Raw genomic sequence first — 21488 nt, 5'->3', positions numbered from 1 at the left:
CACCATAAATAAAATGGTTTCTTGGGGGAAAGTAGGGGTGTCACTAATAAAGATGTTTAGATCTCCAAATTAGGAGTGACGCACACACTTAAACAAAATATATACATGCTTAAATTACCACGTCAGTTTTATTGAGAATTTAATTTTCTGCTTTCTTTTGAAAAATACAACACATTCAGAATTTCCCCATGGCAAAAAAACCATTGACCACATAAGTAGTATATATCATGAAAGTGGTACATGTAGCTAGCTGAAAACTGATGGGATGTTGGCCAAGAACATAATTAAGATTCAAACTGTGACCACAAGTTCTTTTTATAAATTATTTTCTTTATAAACCTTATGAACCGCTAAAATTAATTGGTTGTTATGCCATCTTGTATTTAGAAATTATTAAAATTTTGAGCCCAAATAAATATTGAACTGTCTTTTTTTTTACTTCTATAACTGGGAGCATAATCTCTTTTGCTTTCATGATTAAAAATATTAATAAGGAATGTGCCAATATAAAAATATTCTCAAATACAAATATAGAGTTTGAATAACAAGAGGAGAAAAATATTTTTTTCCTAACATTATTGTGTTAATTAAAAAATCATATTTTGACAAATACTTACACATGATTCTGTGCTACCACAATAGGTATTTCATGTTAGTTCTAAATACAAGAAAGAAACTATGAAAACACAACTAAAAAAAAAAGCATGTTTTCAAATACTATCTACTCAAGCCTTTCTACATTTCTATTGAGCATTGTGTACATGTTGAAATGAAAAATGTTTAGTTACATTCACATTTATATTATACAACAATGACCCTTAGCCTCAATGTCTATAGTTACACAAAAGTGACAGTGATATACACCTACAATACATTTTAGGTAATATTTGTTGTTTCAAAGTGTATGAATTTAATTTTTAATTCAATATGGATAGTAGGTAAATTATTCATTTTGTTGATTGAAATATTGAATTTTTGCAAAGACCTAAGCCACAGTAAACTCAAACTTATAAGGGAGTTATATATAAATATTTAATTATAATTTTGGTACTGCTAATTAAATTATAGGAGTAGCCTGTACTGCAATGTTTTATCCTTAACATAAATGTTATTTACCTATGTCAACATATAAATTTAGTAAAAGGTTTGATAGTGATACACCAAAATAAAATATCAAAATGATTTTTAGTGGTCTTGGTTTTTTCCTAATTAAAAAGAAACTTTTTGATTACTGATATGTATGGCTAAATTATATTTTTTAATGTTTATATTTTCCACTTACATAATACTCATAATTTTGTTAAATTTAATCTAGTATTTTTAAAGTTTTAGTAGTCTTTCTGATAGAAACATGGACAGTCATAATTTTTTAGTACATTATTTTTCTTTATAAATGTCTATGGCTTTTGTGCATAAATTATAAGTGTTTTCAGGAATTAGCACGTCTGTACATTTGTTACAGCATTTATAGTTAATGAATGTTGTTGGCTTAAAAAGACCTTTCTCCTGATATTTTTATCTGTGTCTGTGATTTGATGGTTGTATGTGTGTAGTAAATTTTGTGAAAACTTGCCGAGTTTGAGTTCTAACAAATATTGTAGTAGGACAATATAGGAAACGCAGACCTTTTAACATGGCGAATGCTGGCGACACTTGACGAAGCGATCCTAGCAGCCCAGCCTGAAGAATGCCCGCTAAATTTAAATTCCTTGTATTACAATGGGCAATCTCAGCACAGATTTTCTCTTAGTTTGAAATCTTGTCATATATTAAGAATTTACACTTCATATGTTTGTATGAAAACAGTGTATTCATAAACAAAACAAGTTTTCGTAATCTAAAAAAAAAAAGATTGATTTAACAATCATAAAATATGACCTAACTTTGAACATGAAACAGATCATACAACATTTAACAATGAAACATTCTTAACTTTAAACATAAATTTTCATAAATCAATTATTATGTTAGTAATAATTTCATGAAAAAATAATCAAATTTATAAATTTTTAATTTCTTAATATTGGTGCTCAACTGAAATATATATTTAATTGTTTATATGAAAACTCCAAAAGTGTTTTTTTTTAGTACTAATGTACCGGAAAACATCATTTAGTGATTTTAATGTTGCTAACTTAAACTAACAAAACATTTAAATCATTATAAAGCATTTGAAATGCAGCTAACCTAATGCATCACCTGTTCAAAACAGTGAACTAGTGTTATACTACTTAAAATATCACACTGTTGAGCAGTCATTAAATAGATTGAGAGGAATTTAAAAACACAATTTCCAGAATTTTTAAAAATTTTTTTTGGAATAATTATTCCAGAAAATTAGTATTTCATACTTAATAAAATGCTTTTTTTAAAGTATTTTATATAAAAAAATTATTATTTTAAATGATTAAACATTGCAGGCATGTAACGTTTTTACTTCATACTCAGTAATTTAATTTAGATTCGTTTCTATGAAGGTTGTTGAAATTTTTTCTCTTCACATTTAGTTGTAGTCAATAACAATATTTGTCTTATTTTAAATGTTAGTTGTACATTTCACCAAGAAGTACCAAAATTCTGCTTTAGGGGTAGGGAAAGGGTAATGGGGGTGGTTTTTACAAATCTTATGTTGACAGTGACATTCATCTCGTTTTGAAGGTCAAGAGTGCAAAATTTCATCAAGCTCGGAATGAAACTTTAAATTTGTATATAAAATTGCAAACAAACTTCTTTAAATGTATGCATATTCACATATTCACGTACACCCAATCAATCATTTTGAGTATGTTTATAAAATTTATTTTTATTGCCAGTAAAAAATTTAATGTTATATGCCTACCTAGTGTAAAGTTACCAATACAACATACTGAACTGTATAATTAAAGATATTATTATAACATTTAAAAAAATAGTAATAATATGATTTTCTTCAATTACGGTGTTAAAATGTAATAACTGAGTCATAAGAAAATGTTAAAATATATATATGTAATTGTGATAGAACAGGATTTGATCTCATGAGCTTTCAATTATCAGCTACGCACAATACCACAATGCTTAATAGGTATACCAATTCATAATGTCTGTAAATATTGGGTTATAAAATTTTTAATCCCAAAATTATAATTTAAGTTGCTACTATTTATTTTTGTGACTATTAAGATCTATAAAATTTATGCCAGAATATTTTTGCTATCAGAGATTTATTTGGCACACCGATATACTTGATATGTCCCCCGGTGTTCATGTAAGAGAATATAAAATATGTTATTGCCGGCACATGCAGATGACTTCGGCACCAAAGCGCCTAAATAAATTTAACTTGAAAAAATGACTTCGAGCAGTTAGCAGCATCATAATTGTTGTAATCAAATATTAAATGAACTTTTCCAGCTATAATACATAATTACAACTGCATAAAACTGGGAAAAAATGTCCAAAGCACTAACACGTTAGGATCTGACTCTGCCGCTAGAATGCGCTGCGTAACAAGTCTCCCATATTTTCGTCCTCTTTCCTATAATATCCTACTACAATATTTGGTTTTAATTGATGGAGCATGCATTGAGAAGCAAGAAACAAAGTACAGTGTTTTATTGTTACAAAATGGCTGTGTTCATAAGGTTACAAAAAAAACTTAAATATTTTTATTGTTTTGGTAGTACTATTGGGGAAGGAATTTTTCTTTCAATAAAACCATTACAGTGTGTTGGTGAATGTGGCACAATCATACACCATTTACACTTAATTGCAATAAGGTGTTTAGGATATTTACCCCAATATACGCTTGAAAAACATTATCCTTATATTCTGTGCTGGCTACAATTATCCCAAAATACTTCTTAGCCCATTGGTTATGTGTTACGCCAAATTTGTGGTGTGAAATGCACTATGGGGATGTTAAGATGGTAGTTCACACTGATTCTCAAGGTAGGATTTTACATGGTGTAATTGTATGATCCATTTACCAGCTTTGCATCAAAGTCAACTCAAAGCAATGTATTTTACAGTTAATTACAAATATCCTTAGTTCAAAATTCACCCAATAATTGTTGTTCACAAATTTGAGTGCTCATTCAACACAGTAATAAAGGTTGTACATAAAATTTAATTCAGTAGCACTATTGACCTAACCAATTTTTTCTATGGTAACTTGTACACTATGGAAAATATGAGACCATTTTCATACCTACAATAATTTGCCCAACACTTTTTCCAAAAGTATTTTGGGTGTAATAAATAATTAATACAAAAATAAATAAGTACTGTTCATAGTTTTTTTCTGCCAGTGGTTCTTCCAACACACACATATACACACACACCCACACATTAACAGAAAATTGAAGGATTTGTCATGGAATTGTCAAACTGCAAATAAAATCTACTCGCTTAACCTTACATCTTTAATAAACCAACACCAATGCATGCTCCAAAACATTACTGTAATGTTGTTGTTTAATATCTCTGCTAGGGTACATGGTTAACTTATATAAACTTAAGAAGTCAGTAAATATATAACATTTTTGTAAACTATGGCTTTAATTTCAACATCATTTATTCTTAAATTACAGCAGAAATCTTTTAATTGAGATTAATAATGTTTCACAATTAACTTATATATATTTGCTGTATCATTCTGATGGTTTTACCATTTCATTTTCATTCATTGCTGTGCAATTTAGTTATGAGAGAATTTTTGAATACATTGTTATTTACTGTTCTATCAGTTGATATTATGGGCATATTGCCATATTTCAGACTATTGTGTTGGAAGACGTGAGCCAATTTTTGGCATGTTTCAAAATGCTTGTTATCAAAATTTACAGTTTATTTTATGGTTGATGCATATGTTTTGTATATATGTACCTATTATTTATGTTGTTGAATGTACAAAGTTGTAAATAAAAGCAGTGTGTGTTAAATGTAAAGTTTCTCTGGCAGTATTTAGTTACATTATCCATGGATGGCATTATTTTATTAGATCTGAAACCTCACAAGTGAAAATTTGTGCAGCCCATGGCATTTTATATCCTGCCAACCTTTCACATAAATTGCATGTGGTCTAACACCATACATAATTAATTATTTTCTATCTCAAATCTGAGATATTTGTTCCTGTAAATGTACACATAAGACAAGGTTTGTGCAAGTGATACTGCAGTCATAAATTTTATGTACAAAAAATGGGTGCGTGTACTTATTTTATTTGCATTTAGTAGTATACTTACTTGGCATGATAAACTAACTTTAATTTTGCATGGAAATAATTAATAAAATTAAATAAAAGGAATGAAGTGATATTATAAATATGGTTGGTAAAGTATAAATTCAATCAAATTAAATTTTTTTAAATACTCAGTATTTAATATTAATATAAACACGTGTATAATATTAATATAAACATATGTATAAAATTATTTAATTTAGTAATATAATTAAGACATTTGAATTAATGAAAATATATAAATATCTAATGTTTATTCTAATTTATTATTTTGTTAAATAATCATTTATACGGGAATATCACCTTACAAACACTCCCGTGTAAACGGCCAGGAGACTACTAAACCTTCCACAGACACTACCTGCCAGCGACAATGGAAGCTTACAAGCAACCCGACATCGTTATACATGCAGGAACATAACCCCACTTCTATAAATACAGTTGAAAAAGTTTATAAGCACAATTTATATCACTAATATTTACAATAAATTGAGGGCGTACCTGTGTTAAGGTTTGAATACTGGTGGAAAATAATGGGCGCCACCACGTGAGTGGGCACGTGGACCCGGCTTGAAACTCTAACCCAGGGCGTTACGTGGCCCGTGTGCGGCGAGATACTAGCCCTCCTGATTTTTAATGCACACCTGTTCCTAACCAAGCCCGCTCTCAGCATCGGGCACGCTTCTAATTAACCGCAGTGGGCTCTCAGGGCGTCCCACACACCGCTGACCAGGTTAAGGACCCACGTGGCCCCCCCCGAACACAAAGACTCTTGACTCAATTAAGTTGGTTTTTATTACTCACGTTACACGCCCTTACACAATCCTTCCTTGATACTGTTATAAAACGCCGGAGGCACGAATCGAATTAGGTGAAGAGGCGAACCACGCACATGGTCGCCTCAAGCCGTTACTTATCACACAGATGACCGAAAACTCCGGAGAGTAAATAATTATTAATGAAGCAGTCTCTCCGACCGAGAGAGGCCCCCAGGATAAAAATGAAAACGATTTGAATAAATTACTTAACAGAACTACTACTCGGTGAAACAACGGTGATGTCCTCGGGATGTCTGCAGAGACGTCCGCTCTCGGCCGGCTGTAGAAGGAGACTGGGGGCAGAGATCCGGGCTTGCAGAAGGCAACATTGCGCCCTTCGCGCCGAACACAATTACCGTTAACAACTTATCTATTGCGTGCCCCAGGTTAATATTGAAAATAACAAACTCTTTACAAAAATTAGCACATCACATCCATACCCAGACCGCCTGTAATAATTACTTATATGATAGAAAACAGTTTAAATCGAGTTATGTGCTAGTTCCTCTGCCGCCCGCTAGGGAGCGTCCTTATCCGTGCTTGCACGTATTTTATTACAAAACATCCTAAATTAATTAAACAAAAGACACTCACATACATAGCCGTCATGACACTATTTTGGGGCGAAAGGAAAAGGATTACAATAATTATTAAGACATTAGGGGTGCGGCGCACTGCAGCTAAGCGCCCTCTTGCTGTAGTTCGTGGCGCGCAGTTTGAATCTCACACGGCTACGTACGTCACGATACAAATGCCGGGTAGGAAAGATGGCGGGAAAGGGAACTGAGGATGATCAAGCTCGTGGGGCGAAGCCCCGGCTGAAGTCAAAATTTTTTTTTATATATATGGACCAGTATTCAATATCAATCACTACAGTATAAGATTTAAAATCACAAATATAATTTTTATTGTTATGTAGCTTTTATTTTGTATGTAAATTTTTTTTATCCTGTGAAATTTTTTTTGCTTGGTGCACGCACATTGCACAAATTCACACTCATTTTTTCACAAAGCATCTAAAGTAGTATAACTTCGAAAATGATTTTTTGTTGTTAAAAAACTTAATCATTTAGATTTTCATGTTGAGAGACAAGAGAGACCAAGTGATCTGAGAGTTTGTGCCAGTAGAACTTGAGTTCATCAGCTGCAAAAGACTTGCCTGCACATAATACTTCAATGTACTGGTGAAGATTTGAATACAGCCATTTATCTGGAAAAATTAATCCACACAAATTGTGACCATTCTTGGCACACAAATTTGGCTATAGGAACCGTGTGCACTGCTCTGGCAGCGAATGTGGTAACTAATTGCAGGATGGCAGGAATTGAGACACTGTGCGTCACCAGTCTTTAGTCGATTATAAAAGCATCAATGTAATGCAAACTGCTGTGTGGTTGGGTGCTTACAAATATACATAATCAGATGTTTTATTTCATTCCTAAACGGGAAAACTGAAGAATGACAAATTTGTGGTTTCAAGCTGTAGACCTACACAGACAAAAGTAAGCCTACACTGCTTATAAAGTATATGTTAATAAAAGTATGTAGGCCTACACTATTAGGAAGTCCGTTACTGGAACGGGAATCACATATTTTACTTAAATTCAAGCACAGGTTCTGTAGCTCAGATAGTAAAGAGAATACATGTGAAAAACTGTAAATATTATGAATATTTTGTAACAAGTCACAAATTTCCATGCTTTAACAAACATATCTGCTTAAAGAAAATGAAAAAAAAAAAAAAAAAAAAAAAAAAATTATCGAACTATACAATTATTTACTTTTACGGATGTCACATCAGACAATTTTTACATATAGTCCCTGAACTTGAAGATAAAGTTTTGCCATCTCAATTCAATAATTCTTAGAAATATTTTCAAAATAGTGCAATACACTTATATCTTAATATTAAGTACACAATTCTTATTTATAAATGAATTGTTGATGTATTATATTAGATACATAAAGGTTACTTATTTTTATTTCAGTCTAGACAATCCACTTTTGTCAACTTTCAACTGCATAAAAAATATGCAGTGTTCATTCCATTGGAAATAAAAGGTCAGAGAACCCAAAAATTCTGCATACGTCCCCAGTACATAAACAAAAAAATTATAACAAGAAGGCTGCCTCATGGCACACTTCTGAGAGGTGTGAAAAAGCGGCGAAAATTTTAAAAACAGTAACACTGTAAGTATAATTGATTATAAAAGTGCTACCGATACTGTTATTACAAAAAAACAAAAGTTTCGATACAAACAGATTTAAATGAAACCATTGGTTAAGATTTTGTTTTGTTCTTACACAATTAATGGAAGTGAATTGTGTTCTCAAGCATCTATACCATTACATCTACATGCTTACCTGAATTCATATAAGAAATGTTATAAGAGCTCAGGAATGAGTGCTTTGTTTAATGAAATACAAGGATGATGAAATATGTACGATAAATAATGAGAAAGAACTGGAAGACTTAACAGGCATGACATTTGCGATTTTCATTCTATTGTTAACACTGCCACCTGTTGAAACACAATCTTACAGTAAGATTAGACATAATCTTTTTAATAAAGAGGAAAACTGGTTGTGTCATATTCTGTAATGAGAGTGATGTTTGCAGTTCACTGTACAACTATATCAGGCATTTTCACCACTACTCAAAGCTGCTAGCTTCTACAAAGGCTAATTATGTGTTGTGGCCTAACAGCGAAAGGGCTATGGAAACATCGCATGCAGTGTTCAAAAGAAAGTACCCTTAATGCTGAGTAATAATTGACTGTATGGAAATTAAAGTTGAACAAAGAGTGTTTCTTTACTTCAGTTGCAAGGCTACCTACTCATATTACTGATAGGCATTTCACCAAGTGGAAATGGTAGGAAACATTCCAGTCTAAATGCTACGGTGGCATATCAAGTGACATTCATTTAAAATGCTTGTGGATGATTGACTCTTTGAATGTGGCGATGAGGTCATGTCTGGCAAAGGTTTTCCAGGAAATAAAACAAGTCTCTCCAACAAAGACGTAATTGTTATAACTCCACCATATTTTCATAATGGGAAATTAACAGCTAAAGAAGTAAAAACTACTTATATCATTGCCAGTGTTCAAATTCATGTGGAGAGGTGCATTCAACTAATTAAAATCTTTTACATTATACACAAACTATCAACTGAACTGCTCCTATATGGTGACGAAATTCTTCATATGTGTTATGTTTTAGTAAATTCGTATTCTCCTATTATTAATAAAATACATAAAACAGTCTTAACTATTTCAACATGCTAATGTAATACATGTATTAAATTAACTTGTATAATATATTGATAAAGATAAGTTAGATAAAAAGGGAAAACCTAACTACACAAAATCAGGTAAACACAGGTGAAATACAATCTGCGATAAATGACTTTTGTTATCATAATGTATGTTTCTTTGATTATTTGATTCTAATTGAAACAAAAGTAGGTAAATAGTAAACAAAAGTTTCTATTTTATCAATGCAATTCTCAAAATATGTTAAGTCCTTTTATAATATTACGCACACACGTTGGTTTTTCTACTGTAAAAATACAAGGCACATGTATTAAATACCTGTTAAATACATTAGTATCTGAGACTTTAAGAAATTCCCTTTTGTCTGGAAATAAATATTTAAAATTAAAATGTTATTACCGCTTCTATTATGCACTTATTTCTACATGGAATTGGCCCCTCAACTTCTAATAATCTTTCAGCCTTGCATCCACTAAGTACAATACCATTTGGGCTTCTACAAAGCCACGAATCCTCAGTCCACAACATATACTTATTGTATATTATTTTCTTTGATAATTGGCTGTGGCTTCAGATTGCATATCTTTTCTGTATTTCACATTTCGTATTTCGTACGGCGACACCAACTAGAATTTCATGAGAATATGCCAAAAAAGAATTTGCTACAGAGTGAAAATTTTCTCTGCTCGCTGAGATGCCGAGTTTTCTTTCGTACAACTATTCCGGACACACTGCCTCATCGCATGATATTACAGAAATGTTGTTAGGGTTCGCATTACTAACAAGCACACTCCATTTTCATAATATCTGTTCCTCCTCATTAAATGGTCTGAAAACTAATATCATAGTGAAAAAGTTACTCAGATTTTGAAAGATTTTTGTAGTTATATTTCTACACTTGTCTAATAGTAATGAACTTTACACTAATTCTACTAAAAATTTAGTTATGATTTTACAGCCCTATGTCACTCCTGTTCTGTTTTCTGCTTACAATATTTGATGCAAGGGACATGGAATATCAACAATGGCATCTAATTCTAAAGGAAAAGTGGGTGCGGACTATTTTAGATCTATCTTAGGGACTTATTCAACTTTCTTTCGCGGCACTAGTCCCATTTTTGTGGGATGTCCCGTTTTCAAAATAATATGTTTACTGTTAATGTAGTAAAAAACTGCTAGCAACGTGTTTACAGCAGTTTTAATATTTCTTTTGACGTGAATTTATGAACACAAAATAATGTATACATAAACAATAAAATTAAAAATGTAGTGAAGTATAAACACAGAGAGATAAATTGCTTAACTCAAGAGACACTTGATAGTGTGGATGTAAGATTGAGCCTTAATAGTCTAACACGGCAAACATTATCATGAAGCAAGGAAAATGAATATAATGTCTAATAATATTAATTTGGCCGGAACTTGGTTGAATAATTTAATTAAAAATAAGTATGAAATAAATTATCATGTTCTTCGCTGCAAACATACCTAATAAATAAAAAATAGCACCAAATAATTTTGCTTCCTGGAAGAATACTATTTGCTGTCAGAACATTTAAAATCAGCATCATTAGCTGTTAACATTTTAAACTTTAAAGGATTGTTATGATTATGAGGTTTGCGAACGCTAGATAAGACAACAGCAGATCACATATACATGGCACACACTGTATTCCAGCACCAACTGAGCTGTTAGCGTTCATTTTTTTTTTGGGTGTATTCCGGCTGTTGAATTTGATTGCCAAGCCGCATTGCAATGTTGCTGACATTTATGTTTTGATCAGAGTTTGTCGTTACTGTCAGTTTTCATTTCAGTATAGTGTTTCCTAGTGGTTTACAATTTCACATTTATACACTTCATATTTCCAGTAAAACTATATTGACGTTTATGAATTCAGCAAAATCTATAATCCGGCATAGCTGTGGTCCAGAATGTGCAGAATTAATATCCTTTCACTGTATTTTGAAGAAAGTTTATCAGGATTTCTTCTTATTCTTATTGTTACGAGTAGGAAAAGGTTAGACCAATAAATTAAATACAGTTTTCTTAATTACCTAATATTAAATCTGTTAAGTTATAACAAATTATCAATCCACAAATTTATCGCTCTTTCATAAGGTCCACAATTTACTCTCCCCCCCATTGGAGCTAGGCTTGACTGTGGCTCTCACAACTGTTTGTCTCTTACCTCGCACCTGTGTCCCAAAACACTGCCTCACACTCCTCACTTGTCCGTCACGCACAACACCGTCCCAGATGCACCAGTCTCCTCAAACAAAGCCCGTCGCTAGTCATCCACCTTTGCTCCCTAATGGGTCACTTGCCCTCTTTACTTCACTACCTCTAAGGCTGGCTTCATCATTTTTATACCTCTCAGCCCTCTTCTAGAATGGTCTCGCACCCCTTTGAAATGTCGCATCATCAGGGTCGACTTGACACTAGAAGTTCCCGAACAATGGTGACCTAGTTAAGCCACTTCACACAGGCGGGGCTATGGGAGTGTGCTGAACCCTCCAGAGCCGCAGAGAAAGCGCAGGAGGAGAGGGGTAGCCAAGGTGCAGTTGTTAACAGGATTAGGCATGTAGTACTAATGGACCATGGACCATGTCCCATCCTCAGGAGAGAATGTGGGCTGGCTGGCAAGCCGGCCTGCCCCTTACCTTGCATCTACTATCCTCATAACAATGTAATGATTAACATAATTCTTCAACGAGCACATATTAATTTATAATCCACATTATAAATACAAAAAAAAAATCAAATCAGCATAATAATTTTTTATTATTGAACCTTTAAGACTTGGGCTTTTCAATTTTTTATTTTTAATATTTTTCAATGCAAAAAATAAATTTTAAGCTGATCCAAATACTTTTACGTCAACATTTATTCATGACTCCTTTAAGGCAGGCATAGGTTTTTTCATGGCAACAGTAAAATTATCAAGATTTATAAAACCTCAACTTGGAACATTTGATTCAACAAAATATAATTAAAATTTAATCAGAGTAGTGGCTAATGAATAATGAAAACTAAAAATCAAGTTTTCAATAACAATGCAGGTCACGCTGGTCCTATCTGTTTAATTTTGCAACTGAGGTGATGTACTGGATTAAAGCATATATTGTATACTGTTTTAGTGATAAGTTGGACTTGAAGAAAGTAGTTAACAATATATAGTAGATCAATAGTGGGGTATATGGGGGGTAAAAATCTAAAAATTTATCACACAATTTATATTACATAGATTAAATTAAAATATGCCAAAATGTTGCTTATATACTCAGCAACAATAAAAAAATAGTTTCTGTTCAAATATATACTAAAAAATAACAAACAAAAACAGTATCAATTTTTTTATAATTCCGTAACTAAATTTCAATTATTTTTTTTACTATTATACTAAAACATTAGTACAGAGTACTGAAACATTATTTATATTTTTATCACTGTGAAATTACCATTTTGGGAACAGTATTTTTGTTTACTTACAGTTTTAATACCTTCCTTGCAGTGATATATTTTGTTACGATATATTTTTGAAGTTATACTTCTTTAGATGCGTTATGAAAAAATGATGAGTGAAATTTTAAGATGCGCGCGCATCACTGTAACACAAAATTAACAGGTTGAAGCTGCCCGCTAAACCGCTCATTAAGTCTCGAAAAAAAAAAAGCTACCAACATTATAGGAATAGAACCTCTATTAGTCGCGCACGTTGGCACGCTCGTCACCTCTGATCACTGTTTTCATATTTATAATATTTATCCACATGTTTCTAGTTTCTACATTCACAACATATGTTTTAGTTTCATACAAGTGTGAATTAGATATGTGCTAATAAATTATATTCAGTAGTGATTTAAATTGAATATTTTGATTAATATTATTTACTATTCGTAAATATTAGTAAAAAAAATTGTGCCTTTATACTTTTTCAAGTGCTCCAATATAATATTGAGGTTAACTATCCGTATGTATTATTTATTGATATAAAATTAAATATGATTATTTAATATAATTAATACTAAATATTATTAAATTATTAATGTTAAATATTTATTATTGATTATTAAATATTTACAAAATATTTTTAATAAAAAAATTGTGATAAAAATTAAAATCGAACATTAAATTAAAATATTATTTTAATATTTATTATTAAATTGAATAAATAATAAATATTTATAAAAATATATGAACAAATTTAATAAAAACTTTTTGATAAAAATGAAATGAGAATATTAAATTAAGAAAATAATAAATATTAAAAAAATGAATAAACTGAAATTAAATTTTTGAATTTATTATTAAATTTATTTATTTTCTTTTAAAATATTAAATAATCATTAATAAAAATTTAAAGTTAAGAATATTATAATATTTAGTACAAATTATGTCATATATATTTTTATTATTCTCTAAATTTTATTAATTTTATTTTTCAAAATTTAAACTGAATTTTATTGACTGTTGACTATCTTTTTCCAGTCTTTTTATTATTTTATTGTAATTAATTATTTGCATGCAATTAAAAACAATTTTTTAATGATGCCAAAGAAGTATAACTTCTCACGTGCCTACATAAGTACACGCACCCATTTTTTTTTTTATTGGTTTTAGACTCTGAGAACATTTCGTTTGATTACATAACAGGGTTTCATGTATTTTAGGACCATTTGGAGCTCAAATTGGCATAATGCGATTGGCTGCTGCCATAGCGTTCAAAAATTCAAACAATCTGATTGTTGAATCTTTTGACAGTTCGGCCCATTGCATCATGGGAATTGGAATACTAGAGTGAGTTTAGGTTCAGGTTCAGCATGATTAAGCATCACCTGTGTCAGGTGAAGTTTTACCTGGCGTCATTTATAGTGAAAAAGTAACTGTGGCACCTAACTTAATGTGTAAATGATGTACTGTGGTGCTTTGTCAAAATTTATTCGTGTGACATGGTTGACTTGTGCTGCAAAAATACATGAGTAATTAGATGGTACATACCAGCAGCATCTTGAAATGTCAGACACTGCTGGTACAAAATCAAGTGACACCAACGCGATATTGTACTTATATCACATGTTTAATGATTTGAAACTAGATTCAACATCCAATAAAAACTTCAACGCACTTTTGATACTAACTATATGCAACTATATCTGTCTAAATACTTAAACCAGTCACTTGAAAATTTTTATACTATTGCGTATTACAAGCTCAGAAGTCTGAACTATAGGATTTGATTGCAATACTGGCCTAAACTTTGCCAGAGCTTATAATAAAATTCCCTGACATACAATTTTAATAAATCTAAATTGCCTATTTAATTTTATTTTGAGAACTTTTCGACAAATAAGAACATTTGCTTTGTGCGTGCCCATCATACTGGTCATGCTAGCCAGAGATTTTATTATTCCATCTAAATAATTTTTTTCCACGACAAAGACAGAGTAGTTTTCTAATTTTAATATTTGTTTAATAAATTTAAATAATTACCACAAGTGTGTGTAATATTGTCAAGTGTTCATGTTTTGCAAATTTACTATTATTTCACATGTTGATTTCTCACTCTTTCGTTAGTACCAATATAAATCATTTTATTTTTATCAATAAATTTTAAATTATAAATATTTCATTCAAGGTTTAATTAAAGGTTTTCCTTGTCAAATGTCCAAAGAATCAAGTTAATTCAAATGAAACATATGGTAATAATAGGAGTAAAGACTAAAAGAGGAGGATACAAATAAAAAAAAAAACTGAGACAAATGTTGATTTTGTTATAGTTCAAGTTCAAATGTTTCTAACAGAGGGCACTCAATGCCTTAAAGAATTTTACAGTTAAACCAAGTTCCTATGTTTTTCCACAGCTGGTCTCACTACAGTTAAGACCAAGTAATCTGTGTGTCTAATCAGTAATCACACTATGATTAAACTTCCTCAGAGTTTCTTTATACACATAAAGTTTTGGTTGTTATTCGAGCACCAACTTACCCCAGATTTTTAACATGTATCAAAATAAAGTTTGGGGCAATACCTCCAAATTACTCTACTTGGGGTGACTTGAAGGTTATTTTATTTTTTTAATATCCTCCCCAAAAAAAATTTAATTTCAATACTATGTTAATTTTATACATTAGTGGATCCTCCTGCTATTAAAAAATTTACCATAAGAAAAATATTATAAGTACGAACATGATTAAAAAAGGACTAAATTTTAACTGATTTACTCCATCATAGTATATTTTAGAAAAAAAAAATTGAATTTATGATAGCTCATTGTTTTCGGTACAAAGTTGGATAAGACATGCAGGGGCTGGTATTTGGTATTTTATTTACTAAGTTAACTTACCTAAGTACTTTTACTTACCTTGGTTACTGAAAACAAAGGTGAACGAGTCAATCATACAGTGACTCTGAACGTCCCATTTTATTGCCCATTCCGACTGCATTAGTTCCTTTCCAGTAGCAAAGTCAAGAGCAATTATGAAGTAGTGACCTGAATTACTGCAGCGCCGGAACCAGAAGTACGCGGAATGGTTTACCTGAAGCATGCTAGGGAGAGAAAAACCATTTTTGAGAATCTTATTTGTTGTTTTGAAGACCATTAAAAATGTTTTTGTTAATGAATGTACAAACCTATAATAATGCACCCCACAACTTTAAACAAAGTTTAATACAAAATTTTGTAGCTCATTTTTACAGACCCTTAGGGGAGACCCGGGCAAGTTGGACACCCCCGGTAAGATGGATTTAATTTATTTCTCAGGTATTCCGCTAGATAGCAGCACTAGTATTTTTTTGTAAAAATATATTGTCCTGCTGTATTGACCAGCAGAGTTGTCGCCATCATGGCTGTATTTGCATAAGACTGGGACGAGTTTTAATTATATCAAGGTAAATGTTTTCATTTTTCATGTATCAAAATGCTTTTCTATTTGACGCAGTGTTATACTATATATTTTTAAGATATTGAGTAATATATTCCTTTGTTATTAAGCTTTCAAATGCTTGTTGTCGCAATAGTCCCGTTTGCATTGTTTTTATTAGTGAAATTTTTTTTCTCGAGTGATGCTACTGGGCAAGATGGATAATGAAAAGTTAAGGTAGATCAACTCCTGTCATATTGGATTTTTGAACTTCTCGAATTTGTTCATTGTGAAGGCACAATTTAGGTATAACTTTCAAAGATTTATCGATATTTTTAACAATGTAGTATAATTCTGCCGATACATATTAATATTAATAATTTGTTTATATAATTGAACATAAATAGTTTGTAGGCCCTAAATGTGAACCCTTTTTTATACTGATGTGGCTATATTCAAATTAAAACCATCTTGCACAACATTGTTTACCTATTCGAAATGTTATATTTTACAGATGGTGTACACATATAAAAGTGATCGTGGCAGCTGGGAAGAGGAGGACATGGAAGCGGCCCTCGCAGCTGTTCAAGAATTTGGTGAAACTATTCTAAATGCTTCAAAGAGCTATAATGTGCCTTATGGTACCTTGCATCGGCACCTGGAGAAAGGAACTGCAGTGAAGTCTTTGGGGAGATATCAGCCGGTTTTCACTAAAGTTCAAGAGTTGTAACATAAGAATACATTTTAAAAATGGATTCTGTTTTTTTTAAGATTAACAAAAAAAGAATTCGTGGAACTAGTTTTTGAATTCGCCGAAGCAAACAAAATTCAACATCCATTCAAAAAAGGTTGCGCAGGAGACGACTGGTTCAAAGGTTTTAAACAGAGACATCCAGACATAACTTTAAGAACACCTGAGCCAACATCAGTGGCTCGTGCTCGAGGGTTCAACAAGCCACAAGTAAACCGGTTTTACGATTTATATTATGACGTATTAAAGGAGCACAATATCAATGCAACAACACTGTTCAATGTGGACGAGACAGGAATCCAGACTACAACCACCAGATCGCCCAAAATACTGTCCTCGACTGGCAAAAAACAGATGGGAGTAATCTCTAGCTCAGAACGAGGGACTTTGACCACTATCGTAGGATGCTGCAGTGCTGCAGGCCAATTCCTTCCACCGTATTTCATATTTGCCAGAAAGAGAATGGTTGACTAGTCACTCCAGCTTTTCTAAAATCTGCATCTGCGAAAAATGCTGTTCATGAATTTTCAACAACTGGATTGTGGCCTTACAACAGAAACATTTTTGGAGAAGATTTTGCACCAGCGACAGTCACAGATCGTCCTCACCTTCTTGACGAACCAGTTCCAAGCAAGGATCAAGTTGCTGGGATCAATTTTCCAGGATCAAGTTGCCAGTATCAAATTGATATGATCAGGTTGCCAGAATCAAATTGCCAGCATCAAGTTGCAAGATCTGCAGACACACCCAAGCAGTTCTTTGAAGACATGGAGGCATGTTCCTCTAAAACAAGCCCATTTCAGTTGCGGCCGCTCAAGCCGTATGTAACTCGGAACGACAAACACGAAAGAAAATGTCAGCGATCCGAGATCCTTACAAGCACCCCACAAAAGGAAATCCAAAAAATTTCTTATCTTAAGAGTCTACAACATACAGCACGAATCAAGAAGGCATCTTCTAAAAAAGTTGATAAGGCAAATTTAAAAAAAAAAAAAAACTTATTGTAGAAAAAGAAGTAAATGAAGGAGAAACTCGATGTTTAGTTTGCACAGACACATATGCAGCCTCTGCTGGACAAGGAGAGTGGATTCAGTGTGGTGACTGCCAAGACTGGGCACATGAAGTATGTACATCCTACACAGGTGTGGGAGCCTACGTATTGTGATTTATGCCAAGAATGACATTGTAGAAGGCTAACAACAGTTTTTGTAACATTTGACAATTTTAGTGACATGGTTAAATAACTATCCATCTTGCCCGAATCCATTATCCATCTTACCCAGGGGTAATGGGCAAGATGGATTTTTTTCTGACTTTCATTTTTACGTGGATTAATTAAATAAGTTTCTCATTTTTCATCTAAATGATTTTGTGGTATTTAGTTTTGTAAGAATTGGGTTAATAAATAAAGCAGTTTATCAGTCTCTATGACTAAAAGTTTCACAGGAATGGAGCCTTAAAGTTAGGCTATCCATCATGCCCGGGTCTCCCCTACTCCTGAAGCAAACACATGAACTAAAATTGTTATCATTATAATTTTACTTGAAAATTATAAAATACTGCATATCTGGAAGCATGCTACCAGTACTCCAATTTGGCATACAGAGTGAGAGATGGTTTTTTTGATATGTTGGATGACATGACATAAAAGATTAGGTATTTAAATAATCCATATACAAGAACTGTATTTTTTGAATTAAAAAAAAAAACCTAAGTATATACGAAACCAAGCAGAAATTGTGTATTTTTGAAAGGATTTGTATCTGTTTGCAATTAGTGTATCACATAACACAATACTTAACCTGGGAACTATTATATTCAGATGAAGTTAGTTTAGTCATTACCTTACAGTAGGTAAACTGTAACATACTGAAATCGGGAGGTTGAGAGATTTCGTCGTTCACATTAGATGATTTGAGGTGTTTTAGGTACCACTAAATGTTATTTATCATGCACAGAGGCCCAGCTAGACTCTGTTCCAGGACATGACATTGCCCAAGGCCACGTGGCCTACGGAGTTACGGATATAATTTTGAGACTCAATTTTAAAATATTCCCATTCTCAATAATGGGGATAGTAATGAAATAACAGAAAGCTGTTTAACTGTGTTCTGGTTGTCAAATACTTCTTTAAATATAACTAAGAAAAGACCCATCTTCAGGTTGATATTCCATCTGCTAAAAACACAATACACCATGGGCAAAAAAACCAAAAAGTTTATCATTATTACGGCAGTTTAAAGATGTATGGCACTGACTATTCACACACAAACACACACACACACACACCACTGGGGGAAGTTTGAACTACACAAGAAATTAGATGTGTTGGACAGTCACATTGAGCTGATAGAAGCCCCTGTCGATTTCAATGTGTTACTGTTATTTTGCAACAGTTCGTCTATTAAGTTTTAGTTTTACATCCAGTTATGTAAAAGGTTCATAATGTGTGTTAATTACTTCATTACTTCATGAACTCTTAAATGCAAACAAATGTTTCGGGTAAAATGCATGAATAATATACAAGTCAATTATGAATTTTTAGCAAACGACGTAAGTCAAAAATTATAACCATTGTAATGGTATTTACATACCTATACCTAAATATCAAGCCCACAAAACAAAGATCAAAGTTGTGGCTGCAAATGCTTCGCCGTCACAACTCAAGTAGAACAGCTCATTTCCCACTACTCACTCGCAAGGGAATGAAAGTTACCTGATGATACTGTCTCTGACTGCGACAGACTGCCCATACTCTGCAAGAGCGTGGTATACAGTCTGGGTGTCCTTAGTTTTCTCCCATGACCTCATGTACCTCGAAATCTCCAGCATGTCCAACTCCTTCTCGAGAACAACGGATAAGTGATCCACTTTAAGCACTTTGCCTTCCTGGAAAGCCACAGCATGAATGTTACAAACAGGGCCCGTACATTTGTTCACATCTTTTATCGTACAGTCTCTATCCAAATACTGTGTGGCCAATAAATCAGACCACATGACTGGAATATTACTCTACTGGTAACTGAGCAAGGTAAAGATTTTTCAAGTAAAAATGTTTCCTTTCCCTGGATTAGGGCCATGTACTGTTGTCATCCCCCCTTAAATATTGTAATGGTAAAAATATAACTGATTTTTTAATAAAAAAATTGTTTGAGTGATGAAGTAAGAAATTAATAAATGATATTTTTATCAATCCAAGTGCCTTGTTTACGTCCACTCAAAATCATAAATCATGCTCGAAGATCGACAATACAAAAAAAAAAAAAGAATAGAAAGGGTTGGGTTTCGGCAGAACTGATCTATTCCTGGAAACAATTATCTTCAGCTTGAAGAGTTACATGACACCATGTCGTCTCAATTCTATACACACACAGCGATCCTTACACTTTTGGAAGCCCAGTCAACACCTGCTTATAATTACCGTGCTGGTTAAATACAGTAGGTGTAAGATATTTGAAAGCTTGGGACCCGTCACGGCATCACAACCTTATAGCTTCTGCTCGCGACAGGGGTAGGGGAAGGGAAGGAGAATCGGTAGGGCTTGCTTACTCTTCCCTTCCAATGCAATGGCCGGTGATAGCAGTAAGACACCCAGGCTTTTAGCTAACCTGCTTTCAGATAAGAAAAAAATAATTGGTGCTGGGGGGGGGGGGGGGGTTAGAACCCCTAATCCCCCCCCCCCCTGGCTACACCCCTGAGCATGGTTAACTACTAGAAGAGTTGTAACACCCTTTCATTAAACTGTTACTGTAACTATATAAATTAGTATGCCTTTTAGATTTTAATAAGTTTTTTTTTTTTGCTTGAAGCCTCACTTACCTGCAATCAGGGGTGTAAAAAAAATCATTCCCACCAACAAAAGTAAAGAAATTAAAAGCAAACAGCAAGTAGTTGTTCTATCCCTTCTATTCCCCCCCTCCACTCAACCGGTTCTTTAAATTAAATTCTTCGTCCGCTATTGTCTGACATTACCTTATTGCCGCTACTGGTACTGTATGTTGATAGAAATTATACATTAATAAATGTCAAGTTTTACGGCACCAAAAAAACCGTGTTTTTCGGTACTTCTAATGCTGTATCACAGCAGTCATGACCGTCCCATGACCCGGGACTTCTATGCACTTTATCTCCATAACTTGTTTTGCCTAATCAAAGTTTATTGCATTATTGTAAATGCGATTCTTATTTTATAGGTACGACGTTTACTTACGTGTCTTTCATGTACGGTATACGTTACATAAAATTTCAAACATCCTGAAACACAAACTGTCTTTACTACAAACTTATCCTGTCTTCCTTCAGAAAATGTGCAGAAAACGTTAATGTACTTCAATTTTTTGAAACCTTTATTTAAAATAATCTCAGCCATTGCACTTGAATATTCAAACTGAACGAAATATCGCAACAAATTTTCTCGTAATGAACGAACAGTAGTTTTGTTGACTACCACTTACGGAGACGAAAAAATTCGAATGTTTTTTGAATGAATGCGTACGCGAAGTACCATTTGACTGTAGGAAATTATACCCAATGTTGCCAAATAAAAATAATTAACATA

The 21488-nt window shown here is 32.7% G+C and overlaps 1 protein-coding gene across 1 annotated transcript in view; it reads right to left on the bottom strand.

Annotated features, from left to right (window-relative positions):
* Positions 1-21405, bottom strand: part of LOC134528255 (uncharacterized) — a 29590-nt gene extending 8185 nt beyond the window's left edge. Inside the window, exons 1-3 of the mRNA XM_063361712.1 lie at positions 21141-21405; positions 19647-19819; positions 15681-15865 (exon numbers count right to left, since the gene is read on the bottom strand). Coding sequence (XP_063217782.1) covers positions 15681-15865; positions 19647-19819; positions 21141-21299 — 517 coding nt within the window. The 5' untranslated portion in view covers positions 21300-21405. The remainder of the gene's footprint in view (positions 1-15680; positions 15866-19646; positions 19820-21140) is intronic.
* Between the last annotated feature and the right edge of the window lie 83 nt (positions 21406-21488).

This window comes from Bacillus rossius, chromosome 1, assembly GCF_032445375.1.
Source record: "Bacillus rossius redtenbacheri isolate Brsri chromosome 1, Brsri_v3, whole genome shotgun sequence".
NCBI lineage: Eukaryota > Metazoa > Arthropoda > Insecta > Phasmatodea > Bacillidae > Bacillus > Bacillus rossius.
The sequence above is the reverse complement of the archived record's forward strand: the minus strand, read 5'-3'. Positions and strand labels throughout refer to the sequence as shown.